The sequence below is a fragment of the Sprattus sprattus genome (assembly GCF_963457725.1).
Source record: "Sprattus sprattus genome assembly, chromosome: 1".
NCBI classification, from domain to species: Eukaryota; Metazoa; Chordata; class Actinopteri; order Clupeiformes; family Clupeidae; genus Sprattus; species Sprattus sprattus.
This window is the reverse complement of record NC_137920.1, coordinates 14869644-14895371: the sequence shown is the minus strand read 5'-3', so window position 1 is coordinate 14895371 and position 25728 is coordinate 14869644. Positions and strand designations below refer to the sequence as shown.

The window sequence follows — 25728 nt, the reverse complement described above, 5'->3', positions numbered from 1 at the left end:
TTCTTGTATGACCAGTGCTGCTCTATGGTTTTGAAGCATGGGAAGTAACAAAGGCAGAGCAAAACTTAATGGACAGCTTCCAATTCACATGCCTCAGAAGGATCCTCGGAATGAGATGGCTGCAGAAAATATGCAATGAGGAAATTGAAAAGATTACGAGGGTCAACAAGATAAGCAATGAACTCAGAAAAAGACAATGGAATTGGATCGGCCATGTACTCCGGAAAGAGCAAAATACTGATTGTATGGTGGCAATGGGAAGGCAACCAGAGGGGAAAAGCGCTGTATGTCATCCAAAGACAACCTGGAGACAGACAGTGGGGAAGCAAAGAGGACATACATATATACATCCAGCAAACCAAAAATAAATGAAAGCAAGTGCGGTAAGAAATGTTCCTCCATTTTGTTTAGAAGTTCATGTTACCTATGAGTGCAGGAGGTGAAATTGTGGTCATGTAGATCTTTTTGAATAAGTGGTGAATGTACATTTGAACTATAAACTATATAAACATAATCTATACAAATTCTGCAGAACCTTTGAGGTATTTCTATTTATTTGATGATTAATCACAACATCACAAGGGACATTTATTGGGCAATTGCTCTGCCCCTGACACTCAAACTCACTACACACAACAGCTTGTCATTCATTATGTAGAATGCCTAAACAAACATTTTCTTAATTTAATGATACTGGATTACAAAAAAAGATAAGGAAGTGATTACTACAAAATATTGTTTTATATCAATCAACTCACCCACTGAATATGCAAGAGTTTTTTTCTGCCTGTAGACATACATCTCTCTGTCGTCTGCTCTATGTCTCTGTTGTTTCCTGCTCTCCTCCACTTTCTCCAGTCTCTTTCTGTCCATCTCAAAGTGAAGGTAGCTGTTTCCTTCAACCATCTCTTCTATCTTCTCTAGCAGCTGTGTGACCTGATCATCAATGTTGTTCAGATTGTTAAGGACATGATATCTGTTCCCACATTTTTCTACTAGAGACTGCAGGGCCCCTTCACTCTCAATGTACTGCTCAATGGTTGTGTCTCCCAGCCAGTCTCCACAGGTAAACAGCACCATGGTGTGACTCCACACACTCTCACTGAGAAACTCCAGGTGTTCCTGCAATGTACCTCGCTCGTCCTCTGTAATGGCGTTATCCACACGTATGACCAGGAGGACAGCATGTGGTCCTGGAGGACACAGAGACACACTGAGCACAACCTCCTGTTTAGTGAGCTCAGGAGTGTCTTTGAGGTTGGCATTATTCCACCATCCAGGAGCCTTGACTACTGTGACCTGTCTGCCTGCTACTTCTCCCTGTCTCTTCACACACTGAGCTGTTCTTCTCTCCAGGTCAAACTCCTCTCTGCCCAGGATGGTGTTTCCTGATGAACTCTTCCCAACATATCTGTTTCCCAGCAGCACAACTCTGAACTCTGACAGTGGAGGTGATTTGCCTGTAAAATAGATTGTATGAATTATAAAGACATACATACATGATATTAAAATTACAATCTTACATATAAGGTTTTATTTAAATAAAAAGATTAATATTTCAGAGTGTGACAACACACATTTACATTCACATATACACTATGTCCCTAATAGTGTGAAAAACATGCCCGTAGTAATAGTGGTTAAAAACAGACCATTTAATGCATTCACTTTATAAGTGAGAGGGCCTCATTTATAAAACATACTTACGCACAGAACTGATCTTAGACTGTGCGTGCGATCAAATCCACGTCTAAGTACAGATTTATAAAAACCGTCTTAGACGTAGAAAAGGACGTATCTCTACGTCTGGTTTCAGTTGACGTAAGTAGATTTCCTTGCGGCAATACTGGAGTACTGCAGGAATTCAGGACTCTCCGAGCCCCGACAGCCGACACGCAGTTTCATCAACGTCACCATTTGGGGTACTGGTGAAAGGCCAAATTAATGTTTCGCTCAATAAAATCAAATAAACTATTAGAATAATTTACACATGAATGATATTCACATTTTATAGATATTCCGTTTTAATTTCACACGTGTAAAACATTTCGCTCAAACGTATAGCCTATAAAAAGACTAAAAGTGGCTTAGTTTTCAGTAGGAGATATGGCTGCATTGGCGTTGTTAGAGGATATCGCCAACTGCGCAATAAGGAGAGAGAGAGGGTTTTTTTGTGATCGTGCAGACTTTTTGACACAGGATGATATGTCTGATAAGCAGTAGGCCTACCGCTTGCCGAGAGCGTTGTGCACAGTGGTGTAGTCCAGGGTATACGCAGCGCAGGTATACGGAGTATACCCACTTATTTTTCAGTCAGCATTGGATTAACCACTTGTCAAAACAGGGCGTTTATCATGTGCTGTATGGGCTGCTTAAAAAAATTAAAGAGTTTACCCACTTCTCCAGGGACCACTACACCACTGGTTGTGCCCAAATGGTCTCTCGTCTAGAGAGGCGCACCAGAGGCAACCAGGCCATACACGTTCAGGTATTGTCTGTTCTTGGATTCCTGGCTACAGTAACGTTCCGATGGGACCAGTCGACCAATCCCCGTCATCATTAAGAAGAATTTTGCCCGATGTTCTTCGCAGTATATGCCCGCAATTTATTAGATTTCCATACAGTGCCCAGCAAAATGTGAAAGAGGATTTCCTGCGTAAAACAGGTTTCCCAATGTATTCTCATCCATATTTCGCACACTCAGAAAGCCTAGGAAGCCCACTTCAATACAGCACAGGTCGGTAGTGGAGCGCACCAAAGCCTTGGTGCTGTTGCCGCAGATGCGGCTTCTGGTGCCTCTCGTACCGCAGGTGCTGGTGCTTCGGAGACGTGTCTACTACATGTCAAATACTTTGCTTTTGCTATTACGCCACCAGACAGGCTTTCTAACGATGTTTTGGCCCGCATCTGTTGTTCCGTCAGCAGAACGTCGATGCCAGCCTCACTTTAATTCTTCTGTTTACATGTTTCTTTCTTGCTCGCCACTGTCACAGAGAGTTTGTGCATTGAGGATGCGCTCTGTTTGTGCATTGATAATATGCTGATTAGATTAAATAGGGGCGTTTTGAGGGCGGAGATTCAGTTGCGCACAATTTCACGACCATTTGTGATTTATAACCGAAGGATTGGCGTACACGTGTTTTTTGTGCGTACGTCTGTTTACTGTGGATCTCACTTACGCTCATTTCAGGAAATGTCTTAGACAAAATATAGGATGGTTTCTACGCAACGTTTTATAAATGAGGCCCAAAGATTCATATTTGTGTGGTGATTTTGAGGTGAGTTTGTAAAAGATCTAACACAACTCACTCTTCAGTGACTGGAGGTTTTGTCTTTGCTTCTCCACCTTCATCAGTCTCTCTTTTGCCCTCTCTTCCACTTTCGACCTCCTTTCCCGCGCTCCCTCCAGTCTCTTTCTGTTCATCTCAAAGTGATGGCCCCTGTTTCCTATCACAATTTCTTCAATCTTCTCCAACAGCTGTGTAACCTGTGTATCATCACCTCTATTTTCATTGTTGAAGACATGATATCTGTTCCCACATTTGTCTACTAAAGGCTGCATGGCCCCTTCACTCTCAATGTACTGCTCAATGGTTGTGTCTCCCAGCCAGTCTCCATAGGTGAACAGCACCATGGTGTGACTCACACACACTCTCACTGAGAAACTCCAGGTGTTCCTGCAATATGCCTCCCTCGTCCTCTGTAATGGCTTTAACCACAGGTATGACCAGGAGGACAGCATGTGGTCCTGGAGGACACAGAGACACACTGAGCACAATCTCCTGTTTAGTGAGCTCAGGATTGTCTTTGATATTGCCCCACCATCCTGGAGCCTCGACTACAGTGACCTGTCTGCCTGCTTCTTCTCCCTGTCTCTTCACACACTGAGCTGTTCTTCTCTTCAGGTCAAACTCCTCTCTGCCCAAGATGGTGTTTCCTGATGAACTCTTACCAGCATATCTGAATCCCAGCAGCACAACTCTGAACTCTGACAGTGGAGGTGATTTGCCTGTAATATAGATTGTACAGTATGAATTATAAAGACATACATGATATTTAAATTCCATTATTACAGATTATGTTTTCTTTGAATAAAAAGATTAATATTTCAGAGTGTGACCACATACATTTAGATTGTATGAATTATAAAGGCATACATGATATTACAATTCCATTCTGTCAAATTATGTTTAATTTCAATCAAATGATTCATATTTCAGAGTGACTCCACACATTTACATTCACATAGATTTCCATAAAAGTGTGAATAACATGCTTTTACAAACAGGGTTTAAAACAGATCATTTAAAGCAATTGCTTCAATGAATTTCCTTTAAATGTATTTAAAAGTATGTATATATATATATAACATAACATGTTTATTTTGAATGTCTCAATAACAGCTGTTTTATGATTGTTTCATGTTCTTGTTACATGTCCATGAGCCTTTTCCCTTTCACCTTTTATCAGTGTTTGGTAACCTCCCAGCATTAAAGAAACTATTTGTGCCACATTTGGTCTGTTTGGACCATTTGGTCTGTTTGCACTCATTCTGCGTAAGACGCCATGCTCATTCAATCTTAGTTTCATCTGCCCTCTAGGTACGTTGTGTTAATGGCGTCCTATAGTATCATAAAAATATCAGGATCAAGATCACCAGTCTAGCTTGGACTGCAACAGCAAGCATAAATCCCCCTCACTCTATCCAGGTCTATATAATACCTCTATGACTAAAATGACTGAGGTCGTACCTTGAGAGCAAGACTCCATGTTTTGTAATTCTAGGTATTACTTGGCTCACTTGGCTCAATATTGTTGATCAAAAACACAAGTAGCTTTGGGTCATCTGTGTCTCATTCAAGCAGCAGATCTTCTTCTAACTACTTTGCACGCGCACAATGTCAGCACGAGAGAGAGAGCACACTGGTTTAAAGGCTTGTCATTGTTTGCATCTGGTGGTAGCTAGCTGGCTAATTCACTAAGGCAAAACTTGAAGGCTAAGGATATAAGAACATTTTTCTAAAACAAAAAGGATGAAGGCAACAAGGTACAGGTGAGGAGGAGGAAGAGTTATCTTCTGTTGTTGACTATTTGGGCAAAAGGGAATTAAATGACAACAACCGTTAGGACCCAGTTTAAAATCAATCTCCAGACAGCACTCTTTGTAGGCTTATCTAAACCTTGGTTCACCAATCAAAGACTTACATTATTTTCTGATAATCAAAGATATGATGTTCACATGAAATATAATCAGGGGCGGTCCTAGCACATTTGGCGCTCTAGGCGAGCTTCACTCCTGAAAATGGTCCTGGAGGACAGAGAGACACACTGAGCACAATCTCCTGTTTAGTGAGCTCATTGGTGTCTTTGAGGTCAATATTACTCCACCATCCTGGAGCCTCGACTACTGTGACCTGTCTGCCTGCTACTTCTCCCTGTCTCTTCACACACTGAGCTGTTCTTCTCTTCTGGTCAAACTCCTCTCTGCCCAGTATGGTGTTTCCTGATGAACTCTTCCCATCATATATGGATCCCAGCAGTAAAACTCTGAACTCTGACAGAGGAAGGGATTTGCCTGCAATACAATATGTATGAATTATTGATGTGTACATGATATTCAAATTCCCATCTTACAAATATCATTTTATTTAAATGATTAATATTGTTTGACCACACACACTTAGATTTACAAAGAAAAATAGTAAAGAAATGAGTTAATTGAATGTCCATTAAACGTATTAAATGTGTATAAGTCATTACATATTCATCTTATTGTCTCAATAACTGCTGTTTTATTATTGTTAAAATGCATCCACGTTTCAAATGAAAAATGTCGGTGATTTTGAGGTTTTATTTTTCAAATATCAAAATCAACTCACTATTCAGTGACTGGAGGTGTTGTCTTTGCTTCTCTACCTTCATCAGTCTCTCTTTTGCTCTCTCTTCCTCTTTCATCCTCCTTTCCTGTGTTTCCTCCAGTCTCTTTCTGTCCATCTCATAATGGCATTTCTGTTCCCTGCGACCATTTCTTCAACTTTGTTTAGCAGCTCTGTTACTTGTGTGTCATCAGTGCTGTTTGCATTGTTGAGGACATGATATCTGTTCCCACATTTCTCAATCAGCCATTTCAGATGCTCTCCTTCACTCTCAATGTGCTGCTCAATGGTTGTGTCTCCCAACCAGTCCCCATTGGTGAACAGCACCATGGTTTGTCTCCACACTTTCTCACCGAGAAGACATAAGTGTTTTTGAACTGATGTCATATCTTTCTCTGTAAAACTAGCATCCACTCGTATGACAAATCAATAACTATATGTACCCTGATCACACAAACCTTGACTGAGCACAATCTCTCTTTGGACCATTTTGGGTGTAATCTGGGGACGTTGAAATGCCCACCATCCTGGAACCTCCACCACAGTGACTTGCCTCCCTGCTATTTCTTCCTGTCTCTTCACACACACAGCAGATCTCTGTCCAGGTTGAAACTTCTCTCTGCCCAGGATGGTGTTTCCTGATGAACTCTTACCAGCATCTTTAAATCCCAGGAACACAATCCTGAGTTCTGAAAGCAATGTGTCTCCTGCAGGAGTAAACAGAGATTATGAACAGATCCCTTTTTCCTCTCTCTCTCTCTCTCTCTCTCTCTCTCTCCCTCTCTCTCTCTCTCGCTCTGTCGCTCTCTCTCTAAAGTTAATATTTGTAATGGTGATCTTATCCATGTAAAGTAAATTGTCTTCAGTGCTGTTGTAAGTATATAGTTCAAGAGGCATATAGTTTATTGTACTTTTTATGAAAAGGAAGTAAGGTTTTTAAGACAAACAGCATGTATCATTTATCAACATAAAGATGTTTCATTTTCATGCTAATAATGTGATTCTGCAGATGAGAAATTGAACTCACCCTTTGCTGAGCTGACAGACAGTCTTTGTCTCTGCACCTCCATTCTTCTCTCTTCTGCTCTCCTGTCTTCTCCTGTCCTTTTCTCTTCCACCTCCTGTAATCTCTCTCTGTGTATTTTATATTGAAATCCCCTGTTTCCTGCCACCACCTTTTCTATCTTGTCCAGCAGCTCCGTGACTTGCGTGCCATCCTTATTGAAAATGTTGAGGACATGATATCTGTTCCCACATTTCTCTACAAGCCACTGGAGCATTTTACCTTTAACCTTAAAGGCTTTCTCTTCTGAAGGTCTCTCCTGAATGAACAGAACTAGAGAGTGTTTCCAGGCTCCATGGCCCAGAAGACTCAGGTGGTTGGATGTGGCATTTCTCTCTGCCTCTGTGAAGGACATGTTCTCATGGACGACCAGCAGAAAAGCATGAGTTCCTGGAAGACACAGAGTAACACTGCGAACTAGGTTTAGTTTGAATGGCGATCTTCAAAAGAAGTCTTCGTCTCACACACACCTGAGTGCTTGTGTCTGCAGTGCACTCTGAGTGTATTTATAGGAAAGAGGACCAAACGCACTCTTTGCACGTGACATGACAAGTAAGACATCTAAACCTGCCATTAAGGACTCTGTTCAGAGATGGGAGGTGCATTGAGTGTTATGGCACAAAGGCTGTTATGTATTGTACTATATAAGAGATTACTGTCCATAATGATTTAATTTCACCCCATTTTCTAGTAAGAGTAAAACAAACCTGCACTTCAGTTGCAAGAATCACTCAGGCGAAGTAACAGACTGTTGACTAAAAGATAATCATGACTTTTACTAATTCTACCCACACGGCCATAGGTTGAGTTATTCAAACCGACAGACTCAGTGCGTGGACTTGATGGTGACTCAACCTCACTCAAAAACAGGTTATCATGGGAGTGTTGGAACAGCACCATCTAGTGGTCATTTACTGGTACTGGAGGTTGACACACACACACACACACACACACACACAACCGTCACTCTGGGCCTGTTAAGTGTGCAGTGACCTTTAAGCTGTATTATTGTTCAGGAGTGTGTCCTTGTAGGCTGAGCATCTTTAGGCCAAAGGGTGGACCTTTAAGCTGTGTTATTATTCTGGAGTGGACTTATTTTAGAAACTCTTAGTAAGTAAAATCTTCCTGTTCTGTTGGCAGATCATTTGGCTTATTTTAAGCAATATTTGCACCATTTTATTACTTTTTTTTCTTGTTTTTGAAAGCTGATTTTTTTGCAGTGTGTAAGCTGAGCATCTTTAGACCACGTTGTTGTGAGAGAGAAGCTTGGTGTGTCTCCGGGCGGAGCGAGTTGATTGCAACATGTAAATGAAGTGGACACATCAGGCGTGTGATGGCCGGTAATGCTCACTCCCTTTAGATAGTATTGATTGGGTGTGAGTTCTATACTTCATATTCATCATTAGAGTCTCTTTGACTAACATGCCTGAACATTGAATGACGTCCAAGTTTGAAGTGGTTTCTCTATATGTGTTGGCAAACAAAGCTGTTAATGAACAAGACTGCTGGGGATCCTCAACATCTCTTGCTTTTGTCTCACATAGAAGACAGTAATGAATGGGTTTGAGCCCAACACTGCAAGGTTCACATCTGGTTTTCGATCTTCACAGACAGTATATTAAGGCAAAGCTACATTGAGTTCTCTACTTTGTATGAATCTGAATAAAGAAACTCTTTGACAAACATGCTTGAACATCAAAGTGTCCTTTAAATATTAATAAATGTATCCTCTAAATATAAATGTAAATAGATATGACACATTGACTGAATCATCACAAAAATGCATCACAGTCCTGTTGAGAGGATAAGAATAAAGATCAGCTGATATGAGAACAGCAATTTCAACCAGGACTGCTGTTAAAGAACCAGGTTGATATGAGAACAGCATTATCAACCAGGACTGCTGTTATAGAACCAGACTGATATGAGAACAGCAACCAGGACTGCTGTTATAGAACCTGACTGATATGAGAACAGGACTATCAGAGAGAGGCATGTTATTTCAGGTTAGGTCAGGAAGAGAGGCATGTTATTTCAGGTTAGGTCAGGAAGAGAGGCATGTTATTTCAGGTTAGGTCAGGAAGAGAGGCATGTTATTTCAGGTTAGGTCAGGAAGAGAGGCATGTTATTTCAGGTTGGGTCTGGCGACTGCTCAGTCGGTGTTTGAGAAGATATCTGCGAGGAATGAAGAGCTAAGAGAGAGGTTTGAGCATCTTCACCATCACCTTCCTACATAACTTGCATACCACAGTAATATTAATCAGTAATGTTGATTAGTAATATTCATCACTAATTGGGTCTTTTGTGTTTTTAAGGTGCTGATTGTTATAAAACTGTAAAGACTGAGTGTGGGTTATGAAACTCTCTCCCTTCCCTGCTCCCTCTTTCTCTCTCTCCCCCTCCCCTCTTTCTCTCTCTCTCTCTTTCTCTCCCCCTCCCCTCTTTCTCTCTCTCCCACTCCTTTACCTCTCTTTCTCTCTCTCTTCCACTCCTCTCCCTCTTTTTCTCCCTTTCTTTTTTTCTCTCTCCCCTCTCTCTCTCTCTCTCTCTCTCTCTCTCTCCCACTCCTCTCCCTCTTTCTCCCTTTCTTTCTCTCTCTCCCCCCCCCCCCCCTCCACTCCATACTTACTATACTGTACACTTTTAGCCGGTAGGCTACATGCCTCATGCTTGTATCCATCCTATGCATTTGTACAATTCACATTATCTTTTACTTGTTGGTGTATGTACGTATCTGTATTTCAGTTTGACACCGTTCACATGATAAGATAACTTAACTTCACTCTTAGTATCCAAGGAAGAAGACAGCATGTGGTCCTGGAGGACACAGAGACACACTGAGCACAATCTCCTGTTTAGTGAGCTCAGGAGTGTCTTTGAGGTTCTTATTGTTGGACCAAGTGGTTCGGGGGGACTGGGGGGGCGTGTCCTCCTCCCTTCCTTTCACCCGGAAATGTTCATCTGCAGTGGACTAAATGAATGTAGCTCAGCCAAAACAGTATTTCTGCCTCCCAGAATGCCTGCACCATTATGGGTAATATGCATCACCTAGACCAGGAGTACTCAATAGGCGGACCGTGGTCCGGATCCGGACCCAGACGCAATCCAATGTGGACCGAAGCCAAAATCAACATTCTAATTTAATTATGATCCAAGTGAGTTTTCATTGGTGCCAGAATTCATGCTATATATTTTTGTCCTATTCAATGTGGTTTCTATCTTCCGTGTCCAATCCAGAGGTCTAATCAGGAGCTGTAATAACAGCATCACTATGACAACTCACTCACTCAATGTTGGCCGCAAGCTCTCTGTTGGTCACGCAGGTTGTGTGTGTCAATGGCAACAACGAGGGCAGAAACAGTTGTGAACGGTATCTTTTCCCAGCAAACGAAAATCATGGCGTGCTTTAAACCTGACAAATAACGAAAAGTTGATTCAAAAAATCACAGAATTTAAGACAGAGTGGACTGACAAGTGTGCATTTGTGCTGCTTGTGGGGAGCACAAAACCGATGTGTTAAATCTGCAACGAGATGGTTTCCCCTGTCAAAAGCGGTACCATGAAACATCACTTTGAAACAAGGCATTCACATTTCAAACAGAAATACCCGCAGAACTCTGAGGTAAGGGGCAGAAAAATAAACCATCTGCAATCAGACCAGGCAACATGCAGCGTAATAGCTAGATCAGCCACACAACAACAGTGTGCATACCTTACCATAGTCTGCCTTTTCAACCATGAATATGGTGAAAAACAAATACAGGAGCACACTCAACATTACATCAGTGCCTCCGCCTGGCCTTCACACCATTTATGCCCAAGTTTAAACCACAAAAAAAGTGTCACCTTTTACACAAATAAGGCCAGACCACATCACCTCTTGTGCATAGTTTGAGCGTTTTTGTTGAAATTATGTTTATGGATTTTGACTGTCACTGTTCCGGACCCTGGACTGAATGGACATTTGGCGAGTGGACCGTTTGGGTTTCTAATTGGGGACCCCTAACCTAGACCCTCGGTTCCCATACTGGGGTACGCATACCCCCATGGGTACGCAAAGTGGTTCAGGCGGTACGCGGGGAGAAAATGTCAACGATAACTGAAAACAGACAGAATTCGCAGAATGTATCCTTTGAAACAGAATTGCAACTTTCAGACGTAAACATCACTTTGTGCATTCCACTGTATTTTGTCCTTCAAGGCTGTATTTCTTTCTAATAAACACAACAACAATCGCAATGATGAACAAGCATTAATTAAAAAACGAAACCACTGAGAAAATGACACGTCTGTGCTGAACTCCGCTCCGGCCACGCCCCCCTGTTCAATTTTTGACACACACACACCTCCTCTATAGCTTGTCAAATGAATTCGCTCATCTTCCCAAATAATGTTTTTTAGTCTTCTGTTCTGTTGATGGCTGGCAAACAACAACCATAAAAGGTTTGGGTCACTTGTGGCACATGTATGTATGTATCTGTATCTGTGTTTCACACCGTTCACATGATAAATGTTAACTTAACTTTACCCTCAGTATCCAATGCTTATTGTGTGGTGATCTACACATACGTTCAAGAGGACAGCGTGTGGTCCTGGAGGACACAGAGACACACTGAGCACAATCTCCTGTTTAGTGAGCTCAGGAGTGTCTTTGAGGTTGATGTTACTCCTTCCAACCAGTCTCCATAGGTGAAGAGCACCATGTCCAACAGGGGGCAGTGTAGTGGTAAGTAATAAACATGTGAAACATTTTTTATTTAATTTCTCTCAATTGTATTGTAGGACAATGTATAGATTCATAATATATGGGTATGATCACACGTCCAGTAAAAAATTATATTAATCTACTACCCTGACATTTAACCCTCCTATTACCTTTAAATTTAATAACATCTTTTATGCTTGGGGTCAATTTGACCCCAGCAATATAAACCTCCAAAACATTATTATAATACAAAATATATCATTTTGTGTTTACACAGTTGTCCCCATTACATTAAGAAAAGTAATTAAATATGATGCAAAACAAATTATATCAATCATTTATTTAGAGATATTAAACATTGAATGGGGTAAAATGTACCCCAAACATAATAGGAGGGTTAGTCACCCAATAGTAGTCTGTGTGTTTAGAAGGAAGAGAGTTTACATTGAATTGAAGATCATAAAAATCACAGTATGTTCATTTTGATGTAATTTTATATAAAGGATGGATATATTATTGTCAGGAAAAAATCCTGAACTCTGCTAAGTTGTTTAAATTACTTAGAATAAAATGACACCAACAAACCAGAGCAAAGTTGTTAACAGATCTATTACGCTAAGGCCTTTAGCGGAGAGCAACGGTGTTACACTGCAGTGCAGTGTTACCACTCGTGTCAACTCTGAGCTCTTGCTCCTGGCGCAAGACCATTTATTAGAATTCACAGCATAGGTTACAAAATACATTTTAACCCCTCCTCTGTCCGGAGTTGCCATCTGGCCTCTGTCCTACTAAGATAAGAATTAAAACAAACAATCACGAAGAGTTTAACAGAACACCTGGCCTCATCAATCGCCATTGCAATCTCAATGTAAACATTCATGACATTAGTTTCAGTTTCAACATAGTTGGTTTTCCCAGCGTTTGGAGACGAAGTTGTAAATACCTTAACTAAACAATGCCTTTCTAAGATAACTTCAACCCCCTCTCTCAAGAGACAGCATTCCATTGAACAAGACAGAGAAACAGGGCACATAACCAACAGCACAGAACACTTTAGAAAATAGCAGTTATAAGAATTTCCTTTAAGTCTAACACTTCATGATAATATTTAATAATTTCCTTCACAATTATTGAAAACACTGAAAACAATTGTATCCATTATATTATATTCTTTGTTTTGACACTTTAAATGTATTTGATATTTACTAACATAAATAACTATCACCGGTACATAAATCTCTTCAATGCGCAGTATTAAAACTTTTAAAAGAAATCACTGATCGATTTGGTTCACGATAATTCTGTCACACATAATCCTGATGGAGAGGAAGAGAGATAGAGAGAGAGAGGGAGAGAGAGAGAGGGAAGAATAAAGACAGCGAGAGAGAGAGAAAATTAAAGGGTTTCATGCATCTACTGCTTAAGGAATCTACTGGTTCCAGAATCTCTTGGTTCAGGAATCTGATGGGTTCCAGAACCTACTGGTTTCTTCATGGCAGGTCCTGATGCACTGAATTCTTCTTGTTTTAATTGCTGATGGTCAGACTCTGCTTTCTCCTCTGCCAAGTTCACACTGCGATACAGAGAGCTTCTCCGTGCTAAAGGTGCCAAGGACCCAATTCCAGAACTCTCAGTGTTAACAGTCATTACAGAGCCCCACTCAGAGGTATGTGTGCCATAGGCTGTGTCCACAGTGAACATGTTGGATCTGTTATCTCCACTCACTGGAAAAAGAAGACATAAAGAGCAGTGGTCTGAGGTTTGGTTAATATTACACAAGGGTTTACATATAAAACATACCTATGGAATGCTCCTGGAAGGTTCAAGTTCAAGTTCAAGTTCATTTATAGCACATTTCATAGCTATACATAGACACAATGGGCCTCATTCTCGATCATTTTCTGAATTTCTTCTGAAATGTTTCTTACGGATTTCGTAAAAACAATGCAAGGTAACGGGCCCTATAGTTAGACACTGACGATGGAAAGACCATTTAGATGAGAAACGGGCCCTAGAGTTAGACACTGTAGATGGAAAGACCCTTTAGATGAGAAACGGGCCCTAGAGTTAGAAACTGTAGATGGAAAGACCCTTTAGATGAGGAACGGGCCCTATAGTTAGACACTGTAGATGGAAAAACAGTTAGAAGTAGACTTGCCAACATTCCTCCTTTTTGGAGAAATAAAGTTAATGTCTGATTATTCTTACTGTTTTATTTCCATTTTTGATTATCTTGAATCATTAGTGTCAAAGTGATTTACTTATTAGACTACGAGTAGAAATACAAGGACATCTAATTTACACTGATGCATTTCCAGACATGCTGAAGATCAGATGAAACAAATAGCTCCCTCCAGAGTGACTCTTAATGTCCACCTGTCTAAGTCTGTCTACATGGTAACTGTAGGGATGTCTGCAGCACTCCAACATCTTAATTAGTCTTTTTAAAATATATTACACTATGACAAAGGCTTACTGTTAACTCACTTTCAGGGGGACAACTCATGCTTCCCTCTAACTCCAACTCTGACCTTCGATTGGTCATACGCTCTGTCATTCGCTCTGCCATCTTGTCCTTCTTCATTTTCTGGCCATCTCTTTTATTCCAATTGAGCAAACCTTGCATTCCAGAATTCAAAGATAGTCAATTTGATACTGATGTAGATGTTTAGTCTGTCATTCAGATTGCATAGCTTCATGATTGTATTGATCAAGTATTGAGATTTAGGTTCACCTTTTGCTGCCAAGAACATGTGTAACTTTGGGAAAGGAATAACTGAACTTCTTGTTGATAGAACTAAACTGTGTCAAAATATACTTTTCATAAAGGAAATGCATTTCTATTTTCTAGAGTATCTCATAGGAACTTACGTTCAAAGAAGGGTGTTCTTTGCTTCTCCTCTGGTTTCTGCTTCCCTTCCTGTGTTTCCTCCAGTCTCTTCCTGCTCATCTCATAGTGACAGCCATTGTTAATTACCACCATCTCTTCAACCTTCTCCAGCAGCTGTGTCACTTGAGTCCTGTGACCTCTGCCCTCATTGTCTAGGACATGGTATCTGTTCCTGCACTTCTCTACCACCCACCTGAGGGCATCTCCTTCACTCTCAATGTATTGCTCAATGGTTGTGTCTCCAAGCCAGTCTCCATAGGTGAACAGCACCATGGTGTGACTCCAAAGTTCTTCACCAGCAAGCCTGAAGTGTTCCTCAATATTTTTTCTTTTGAGCTCTGTGATAGAATCAAACAAACGTATGACCAGGAGGACAACATGTGGTCCAGGAGGACAAAGAGACACACTTCGGACAATCTGCCGTTTAGTGAGCTCAGGAATGTCTTTGACAGTTGCATAAATCATTAATCCTGGCGTGTCCACCACAGTGACCTGTCTCCCTGCTACTTCTCCCTGTCTCTTCACACACTGAGCTGTTCTCTCTTCAGTATCAAACTCCTCTCTGCCCAGGATGGTGTTTCCTAATGAACTTTTCCCAGCATGTCTGTATCCCAGCAGCACAATCCTCACCTCTGAGAGCTGTGGAATATCACCTGCATTTAGAAACAGAATATAATTAAAGATTTAAGAGGGAGTCTCTAGGAAACTGTTGTTCTTCAATGGCATATCATTTATTATCAATTAAGGGACATATGAAGAAAAGAGACACACAGTTTCAGAAGTAAGTAAGACATGAGTGGCTATTTCCATGCATGTGCTATATCCGTATGTATAGAAATCCAGCAAACAGTAAGTCAATTAAAGTGTTGCTGTGTTTTAAGCTCAGTAAGATATGTTCCTCTATTTTGTTCTGAAGTTTATGTAACCTCTGTGTGCAGAAAGTGAGATTGTGGTAATGCATGTTGATCTTGTTGACAGTGGTAAAAATGTATTTGTAATTTATAAATATTCTGCAGAACTTTTGAGGTATATAACAGCTAGTCCACAAAACAGCTTGTCATTAATAATTAATAATGATTAATTAATAAATAATGTAGAATGACTTCATAAGAGCTTTCTCAATTAAATGATACTAGACTAAAATTAAAGATATTGCATAGATAATACAATTATTATTTTAATATTAATCAACTCACCCAATGAAAATGTAAGAGTATTTCTCTGCTTGTAGACATTCATCTGTCTGTCCTCTGCTCTCTGTCTCTGTTGTTTCCTGCTCTCCTCCATTTCCTCCAGTCTCTTTCTGTCCATCTCATAGTGAAGGTAGCTATTTCCTGCCACAATTTCTTCAATTTTCTCCAACAGCTGTGTAACCTGTGTATCATCACCTCTATTTTTATTGTTGAGGACATGATATCTGTTCCCACATTTCTCTATTAGAGACTGCAGGGCCCCTTCACTCTCAATGTACTGCTCAATGGTTGTGTCTCCCAGCCAGTCTCCACGGGTGAACAGCACCATGGTGTGACCCCACACACTCTCACTGAGAAACTCCATGTGTTCCTGCAATATGCCTCGCTTGTCCTCTGTAATGGCTACACCCACACGTATGACCAGGAGGACAGCATGTGGTCCTGGAGGACAATGAGACACACTGAGCACAATCTCCTGTTTAGTGAGCTCAGGAGTGTCTTTGAGGTTGAAATTAATCAACCATCCTGGAGCCTCGACTACAGTGACCTGTCTGCCTGCTACTTCTCCCTGTCTCTTCACACACTGAGCTGTTCTTCTCTTCAGGTCAAACTCCTCTCTGCCCAGGATGGTGTTTCCTGATGAACTTTTCCCAGCAGTTCTGTATCCCAGCAGCACAATACTGACCTCTGACAGTGGAGGTGATTTGCCTGTAATATAGATTGTATGAATTATGAAGACATACATCATATTAAAATTCCAATCTTACAAATTATGTTTTATTTCAATCAAATTATTAATATTTCAGAATGTGACCACAAACATTTACATTCATATAGATGATCCTAGTAGTGTGAATAACATGCCCGTAGTATTAGGGTGTAAAAACAGACTGTATAAAGAAATTGGTTAAATTACTGTCTTTTACATGTATTCAAATGTGTATATATGTGTCATTATCTATTTAATGTAATGTGTCAATAACTATTGTTTCATTATTTCTAAAAATGCATTTACTTTATAAGTGAAAGATTCATATTTGTGTGGTGATTTTGAGGGGGGTTTGTAAAATATCAAACACAACTTACTCTTCAGTGACTGGAGGTGTTGTCTTTGCTTCTCCACCTTCATCAGTCTCTCTTTTGCTCTCTCTTCCACTTCTTTCACCTTTTCCTGTGCATCCTCCAGTCTCTTTCTGTCCATCTCAAAGTGATGACCCCTGTTTCTTTCCACAATGTCTTCAATTTTCTCCAACAGTTGTGTAACCTGTGTATCATCACCTCTATTTTCATTGTTGAGGACATGATATCTGTTCCCACATTTCTCTACTAGAGACTGCAGGGCCCCTTCACTCTCAATGTACTGCTCAATGGTTGTGTCTCCCAGCCAGTCTCCATAGGTGAACAGCACCATGGTGTGACTCCACACACTCTCACTGAGAATATCCAGGTATTCCTGCAATGTGCCTCGCTTGTCCTCTGTAATGGCTGTATCCACACGTATGACCAGGAGGACAGCATGTGGTCCTGGAGGACACAGAGACACACTGAGCACAATCTCCTGTTTAGTGAGCTCAGGAGTGTCTTTGAGGTTGAAATTATTCCACCATCCTGGAGCTTCAACTACTGTCATCCGTTTGCCTGCTACTTCTCCCTGTCTCTTCACACACTGAGCTGTTCTTCTCTTCAGATCAAACTCCTCTCTGCCCAGGATGGTGTTTCCTGAGGAACTCTTCCCAGCATATCTGTTTCCCAGCAGCACAACTCTGAACTCTGAGAGATGTGGAACATCACCTGCATTTAGAAAGAACATATAATACATAGTTTGAGAGGGAGTCAGTAGAAAGCTATTGTTGTCAAGTTTCAAACGAGGACCCAAGTGCAGGTCGATTAAAGCAGAATTTTTTCCACAAAAAACACAGATCAAAAAGGCTAACACAAAAACAGGGCACCTGACCACTGTAGGCTTCCACGCCAAAAAACACGAAAAGCTTCTGTTAGATAACAGTTCAAAAAGTATTCCTTTTAGGATACTTAATCAGGCACGAAAAGTTACTTTCCAAAAAAACAGACAACTCACGGATCAGGGTAGCACAACAGTTTTGACAATCCGACAGCGAACATGAGGCAAGACAGGCTTAAATAGGCAGGGTATTCATTGGGTACAGGTGAGGAGTAGAATAGGTGGGAAACAGAACAAAGACAGGACAAGGGGCGGAGCAAATGGTAGCACATGGCTGCCACAACACAGGCACATGCCTACCACAACACAGGCACATGCCACAACACAGGCCAGTGATTCTTGAGACCTGGGACAAAACATGTCCGTGACATAAATCACAGTTTTTTTATCTTAAAATGTACGTAATATATTTTAAAAGCCTCACCAAACTCATCAACAGGACATGGGTAGCACAACAAAGTGTGTTTTGTTGTTGTCTAACATTTTGTTTTTCTTCTAAATGATATGATATGTGACCAGTACCTACAAAAACCCCTGTCCGAAAGCAGGTCACATCACACTGCAATGCTTTAAAAAGTCTGAAAAGTGATATAAAATTGAACTTTATCTATATCATATGTAAATAACATAGTATTTATTTCACAAACATTAAAAAAAATAATTTTGAAACATTTTGAATGTACTTTCTGGTCAGTTGAACATGTGTCCAGAGTTTTCGTCAACACCATCAGACTTTTTTAAATTGGGAAAAAAATCAGGAATAATTTAGGGCAGCTTTAATTCAAAGGACCCCTTTCCTTCCTCCTTGGTCTTCCTGGTGACATGAGAAAATTTGAGCTCTGGTAAGTTTTTAATAATACTTTGTTTTTCATATCTATTTACTAATATGCACACGTCACAACCATAGCGTATCAACTCCAAAATGGCTAAAGAGTCAACATTAGAGTAAAATGTTCTGCAATCTAGTGTTTATTTATATAGATTGGCTGGACCATGGTCAACAGATGATAAACAAGATGGCTCCTGTGAGAATCTTGTGTGATATAAGGAGAAATGTACTTTTTTTGTCAACACCATCAGACGTCAACACCATCAAAACACCATCAAACACCATCAACATTTGTGTCTGATGGTGTTGACTTTCTCTGATGGTGTTGACTAAGGCCATTTTAGTGTCCATTTTAATCCTTTTAATGCTGTTTATGCAAAAAATATCACTTCCTATGCATTTTTATTGCTATTTCAGTTTCATGTGTCGAATTAAATCTAGTTTACATATAGAGTGTCAACTCCTTCAGATATATTTTTTTAGTTTTTTTAAAGAAAATGGTATCTGTTTCATTCCTTGAAGGATATTTGTTCAAAGACTAACACATTTCCAATGTAGATGTGTATTTTTAATGCTTAAAAATGTCTCTGTTAAATCTGAAGGTTAAAGACAAATGTAATTTGTGATATGATTTCAATTCTACTCATTAAACATTGACTTCTTCGGCTCTAAACTTAAGTTTTTAATGATTTAAAGACCTGTGTACATTATAAGGGGAACTGGGAAAACTAATGAGTAAAAATATTTCTGATAAGATCATTTAAAATCATTTCCATAAGTATATTTATGTTTATAATGGTGTTGACAAAAATCAAGTGCTGACCCAGCAAACATTCAATTAACATAAAAAATCTACAACTGGGAGGTTGAACCAAAACATGTTTGGATAGACAAAACTTCATTTGACATAAATGTAATCATATATTTTGGAAGTTATCCAAATATTTTTTTGGAAAATCAAAACCTGTTTTGTCCCTTATCTCAAGAATCACTGAGGCACATGGCTGCCACAACACAGGCACATGGCTGCCACAACACAGGCACATGGCTGCCACAACACAGGCACATGGCTGCCACAACACAGGCACATGGCTACCACAACACAGGCACATGGGTGCCACAACACAGGCACATGGCTGCCACAACACAGGCACAAACACAGAAACAGATGAGACAAGAGTACAAATGCTGACAATTGTTTGTAATACCTAAGGTTAAATTGACAAATTGTTTATTGTCAACAAAGGGATGAAGAATATGAATAAATAGACATACAGAGGCTATTTTCATGTTTGTATTTGTATGTTTATAAAATGATATATATTTATTTTGCATTTTGCTCCTCTCCTCAAACACAAGAGTGTCTCACTTGGCATGTATGCCCCTGAACTCCCTCTCTAGCGAGTGTCACTGTGTTTTTTGCTCAGTATGAATGGAGGACGGGCTGGGATAGAGGAGAATCACCATAAAGTACCTTGGGGTTTCCTAGTCCTATTTTCCCAGAGCCATTGCAATCTAATTGTCTCTTTACTGTTGTCTTTTCCCCGTGAAGGGAGTGGTGTGAGGATTGGGAGTGTTAAGTTTAGACCACCGACATCTTCAGAAATATCAGAGCATGGGTGCTCACTTCCGGCACCATTTCTAAGAAAAGCCAATTGGACGCCACAGAACATATGACAAAAGGCATAAAAAATAGTGTGTCTTCAATGCGGATTGATAGATGTTGAAAACTGGCTTCTCCTTAGATACGAGTAATATTAACAGCTTTGGGAGTTTACTGACAACACAGATAACACATCCAATAATGTATAGGCTCTACAGACAAGGAAGGAGGAACTGGTGATGACAGAAGCACCAGGTATACTTAATTTTTCGAAAAAAAACTAGGTTTCAGTCAGGGAAAAACAGGTGACATGTAGAATTGAACGACGCCCCGAAGCAGTGTTTTGAAAAATATGCATTCCAAACGCTACACCCGGTGTCAAGAGGTCAGTATCGACCTTCTCATCCCTAACATGCACTGGACTGCATCGGAGTCCCACTTTGAACCCTGATTGCAGGATTTAAAGTTTGATATACAGAACAAATAGATTAATTCAATTTTCATCACTGATATTTAAAGGTGTTTTGTCAAATATATTGGTTTTGGTGATTTTACAGCATCTAAATCATATTTAGTTCATCAGGATATTTTTCCTGCCATGTGAATTAATATCATAACCTACTGCTTCATGTTTCCCATGGAGTTCATAGCTTCTTTTAAATTCCTTCCAGTACATATTACTTGGGATGAAAACAAAAATGCTGCATTTACAAAAAAGTTAAGATATGAGGCAACTCACGCTTCAGTGACTGGAGATGTTCTCTTTGCTTCTCCACCTTCATCAGTCTCTCTTTTGCTCTCTCTTCCTCTTTCATCCTCCTTTCCTGTGTTTCCTCCAGTCTCTTCCTGTCCATCTCATAATGACAGCCCCTGTTCCCTGTGACCATTTCTTCAATTTTGTCCAGCAGCTCTGTTACCTGTGTGTCATCAGTGCTGTTTGCATTGTTGATGACATGATATCTGTTCCCACATTTCTCAATCAGCCATTTCAGATGCTCTCCTTCACTCTCAATGTGCTGCTCGATGGTTGTGTCTCCCAACCAGTCTCCACAGGTGAACAGCACCATGGTGTGACTCCAGATAGCCCCACTGAACAGAGACAGATAATCTTCTACGTGTTGCCTATATTGACTAGTGAAGGAGACATCAATACGTATGAGGAGTAAGACAGCATGTGGTCCAGAATGACACAAAGACACACTCAGTACTGTTTCCTCTTTTAGGAATTCAGGAGCACTATTCAGGCCATAGTTACAAAACCAGCCTGGCGTGGTAACCACAGTGATCTGTCTCCCTGCTACCTCTCCTTGACTCTTCTCACACTTTGACGTTACGCATAATTCAAACACTTCTTTGCCCAGGATGGTGTTCCCAGTTGAAGACTTTCCAGAGTTCTTGAATCCCAGCAGAACTATTCTCAGTGATGGCTCATGTATTTGACCTAGAAGAGAGAGCAGAAAAAGTTGAGAGGAGAGCAGTAATGACCGCTAATCAAACTGTGTGGACATGGGGCAGATGAACACCCCTGCTCCATCACATAAAACAAACTTTAACTAAAGTAAAGAGCTACCAGACAAAATCATAGCCAAAAACAAATGTTTACCAAAGTTATCATAGTTTTAGGTTACCTCTCAGTGTTGGTACCATGTTCCACATTGACCAACACAAACTTAGTACTTGTCCCACATTTGGTCTGTTGTAGGCCCACTGCATGAATTTGTACAGCAGTAGCCTGAATACACCACTAGGTAGTGCACTGTCTGTTCACCTATGCTATAGGGAGAGTTTAGCAATTTTTGCTATTTGTTTGTTCCGGGACACAGACGTTTCATCCTGCATTTCATCCTGCGTAGGACGCCATGCTTGTTAAAGTTTATTTTCATGGGCCCTGGACGTTAACAGTGTCAATGTTGTTCTACATTATCATAAAAATATCAGCATAAGGATCGCCTATCGAGCTAATGTGTTTAGTTATTGTTTTGCTGAGCTGTTTAAGACTGCTATTTCGCCAGTACTGAGGTTGAGACTTTTTGGTGTCTTTAGAAATGTGTCTGTAACGTGAGCTAGTGAGGTGTTCAATGATACTGGATAAGCATGGTTTGGAATGCTTTGATTTTAGAATGCGTTTTGTTTTAGATGTTTATTTTCATCGGCCCTGTGGATAGAGCTTACCACAGTGAACAAGAGTGTGTTTGAGGTATTAAACAGCAGTTTTCCGCCACAATCAAAATCTCTGTGTCCGGTGTGCCTGTACCGCTACCCAACACCCCACCACCCATCAATCTAAAATAAACACAGCGCATAGTAACAGCGATGTGGAGGCTTGTAGATAGCTGGCACACTGTAGGAGTTCATGGACTCATGGACTCTGACATGTCTCGAGCTGCCCTGATCTTATTTGTTCAATTAGCCAGCTGTACTGTTCATGGTTGTTCGTGATAGATGCACAAGGTGAACATATTGACCAAATTGCAGATTTCATCCAGTCGAGTCGAGTCGAGCTATCTGAGTATAATGCTACTGAGAGAATCAGTTGAACTTCCTACACACTATAAAACATAGATTTTTTGATCCAGTCTGAGTGATTGGATCAGGGGAACTTTCTCCACACAGGAAAACACGAGATGGGCTACCACTAGGCGATTGAACCAGGCTCTGTTTGTGATAGATGAATACTGTGCACATGTGAAGAAGCCAAATACTGCAATAAACAAGCATTGACACACACACACGTTGCTAGATCATTGTGTGTAGCTGCAGCCAATGCAGTTTGTAGGCTAATATAATCAATGTTAGAAGGGCATCAGGACACTGCAGTATTACACGCTGGCATAATGTCGTGAATACAGTCGTCAGAAATCAGTGGTGGAGGAAGTACTGAAGTTTAGTACTTAAGTAACAATACAAGTACCCAAGAAAATAAAAGTAAAAGTAAAAGTACTACATCAACATTCCTATTTAAGTAAAAGTAAAAAGTACTTACTTTAAAATGTACAACTAAGTTTGCACTATTACTTTAACTAAAGTAAAGTACAGATACGTAAACATTTACTTAAGTACACTTACGAAGTAAAAATACTTTGTTACATTCCACCACTGTCAATAATTATGGGCTAATATAGGTATTCACCATATTTCCATTAGCTCAAGCAGCCTATACTAGTTGAATGTGTGAAGCTGACTGTGAGAGTTGTGAGAGTAAAATACAGTGTGGATCACCTCCAGGATGAGTCAGTTGAGTTCTGAGAGTCAGAAAGCTGTAGGTTACTGTCAGGAGAGTGAGTGAGTGAATGGGTGTCACGTTCCATTGTACAGGATGTGCATAGATTGACCAAACTGCAGATTTCATCCAGTCGAGTGCAAGACAAATAGTGCAGTACATGCTGATCGATGAGAAGCAGGCTAAGTATAATGCTACCTGTTTATAAAGATGTTGAACTAATGTTACAGCCTAATAGAAAATGTTTCAGAAACCTTTAACAAGATGAAAGTTTAGTTTCCTAAATAAAAATGATAAATACACAAAAAGTACACTACTGAGGAAAGCTCTTAACCTTGTTTAGTAGTTGGAGACAGAGGGCTCGTTTCACCTCGAGGATTTCTTTGCTCTTGGTGATACTGACTCAGGTGATTCAAATGGCTTGTAAAGGCAGGTCTGTTTAGTGAGTGACTCAGAAAGACCCAAGTCCATAAACTGTTTTGCAATGTCTCCTAAGTTAGTTTTCATGGGTGCGTTTTAGTCTTTGGGTTTGGGGATCCACTTTGGACTCGTTTTAACATATTTTAATATGCTTAAAAGCAGCCTAATTTTAAGTCGCTGTTTTATTAGGGTTGGCTTTATAGTGTTTTTTACCTACTGAGGAGTAACTTTTTAAGTGCCCTGTGCCTTGGATCAAATATATGTTTTCACCGAGATGGATTATAGTCACTCTGTGTTGAACTGCAGCTAGTGTCCATATTGAGATTTGGTTTTCCTGTGGTCAGGTGCTGCTTCTTCATGGTTGTGTATCATACAACTAATAATAACATCTGCTTTGGAATGCAGTTATCCCAGTCTTATTCATGGACTGTGTCTGTTACTCACCCAGGGACCTGAGGTCGTCTCTTTGTTTCTTCACCTTCCTCATCCTCATCTCTGCACTGCTTGTCTCTGTCTTCACCCGTTCTTCCAAGTCTCTTAGAAGACCTCCACTCATCTTGAAGGGAAGGCTGGCATTCATCACAACCATTTCCTCAATTTTCTCCAGCAGCTGTGTGGCTTGTACTGTGTCCCGATTATTCTTGTTGTTGAGGACATGATATCTGTTCCCACATTTCTCAATCAGCCATTTTAGATGCTCTCCCTCACTCTCAATGTGCTGCTCAATGGTTGTCTCTCCCAGCCAGTCTCCATAGGTGAACACAACCATGGTGTGACTCCACACTTTCTCACCAAGAAGACATAAGTGTTTTTGAACTGATGTCATATCTTTCTCTGTGAAACTAGCATCCACTTGTATGACAAAACAAAAACTATGTGTACCCTGATCACACATACCCTGACTGAGCACAATCTCTCTTTTGACCATTGCAGGGCTGAACTCAAAAGGAAGACCTGCACACCATCCTGGAGCCTCCACCACAGTGACTTGTCTCCCTGTTACTTCTCCCTGTCTCTTCACACACACAGCAGATCTCTGTCCAGGTTGAAACTCCTCTCGGCCCAGGATGGTGTTTCCTGATGAACTCTTACCAGCATCTTTAAATCCCAGCAGCACAATCCTGAGTTCTGAAAGCAATGTGTCTCCTGCAGGAGTAACCAGAGATTATGAACAGATCTCTCTTTCACTCTCTATCTATCTCTCTCTCTCTCTCTCTCTCTCTCTCTCTCTCTCTCTCTCTCTCTCTCTCACTTTAAAGTTCAAATTTGTAATGGTGAATTATCCATGTTAGTGAAAGAAAATTATCTTTTGTGCTGTTGTAAGTATATAGTTCAAGAGGCATATAGTTAATTGTACTTTGTATGAAAAGGAAGGAAGGTACAGCTGGTAACATTTATCAACATAAAGATGTTTCATTTTCATGCTAATAATGTGATTCTGCAGATGATAAATTTAACTCACCCTTTGCTGAGCTGATAGACAGTCTTTGTCTCTGCACCTCCTTCCTTCTCTCTTCTGCTCTCCTCTCTTCTCCTGTCCTCTTCTCTTCCACCTCCTGTAATCTCTCTCTGTGTATTTCATAGTAAAATCCACTGTTTCCTGCCACCATCTTTTCTATCTTATCCAGCAGCTCAGTAACCTGCGTGTCATCCTTGTTCATAATGTTGAGGACATGATATCTGTTTCCACATTTCTCCACAAGCCGCTGGAGCATTTTCCCTTTAACCTCAAAGATTTTCTCTTCTGAATGTCTCTCCTGAATGAACAGAACTAGAGAGTGTTTCCAGGCTCCATTGCCGAGAAGACTCAGGTGTTTTGATGTGGCATTTCTCTCTGCCTCTGTGAAGGTCATGTTCTCATGGACGACCAGCAGAAAAGCATGAGGTCCTGGAGGACACAGAGTCACACTAAGAACTATCTCCTGTTTGAGGAGGTTAGCAGAGTCCTTACACAAATTAATATGGTAGT

General features: G+C 40.5%; 1 protein-coding gene across 1 annotated transcript in view; it reads right to left on the bottom strand.

Annotated features, from left to right (window-relative positions):
* LOC308367770 (uncharacterized protein) overlaps nt 1-25420 on the bottom strand; it is a gene marked incomplete at both ends in the record, with an annotated part of 31065 nt that extends 5645 nt beyond the window's left edge. The window contains 9 exons of the mRNA XM_080841760.1: nt 759-1460; nt 3310-3748; nt 3849-4009; nt 5880-5964; nt 15816-16435; nt 16814-17518; nt 20859-21208; nt 24542-24905; nt 25222-25420. Coding sequence (XP_080697886.1) covers nt 759-1460; nt 3310-3748; nt 3849-4009; nt 5880-5964; nt 15816-16435; nt 16814-17518; nt 20859-21208; nt 24542-24905; nt 25222-25420 — 3625 coding nt within the window. The remainder of the gene's footprint in view (nt 1-758; nt 1461-3309; nt 3749-3848; nt 4010-5879; nt 5965-15815; nt 16436-16813; nt 17519-20858; nt 21209-24541; nt 24906-25221) is intronic.
* Nucleotides 25421-25728: the final 308 nt, after the last annotated feature.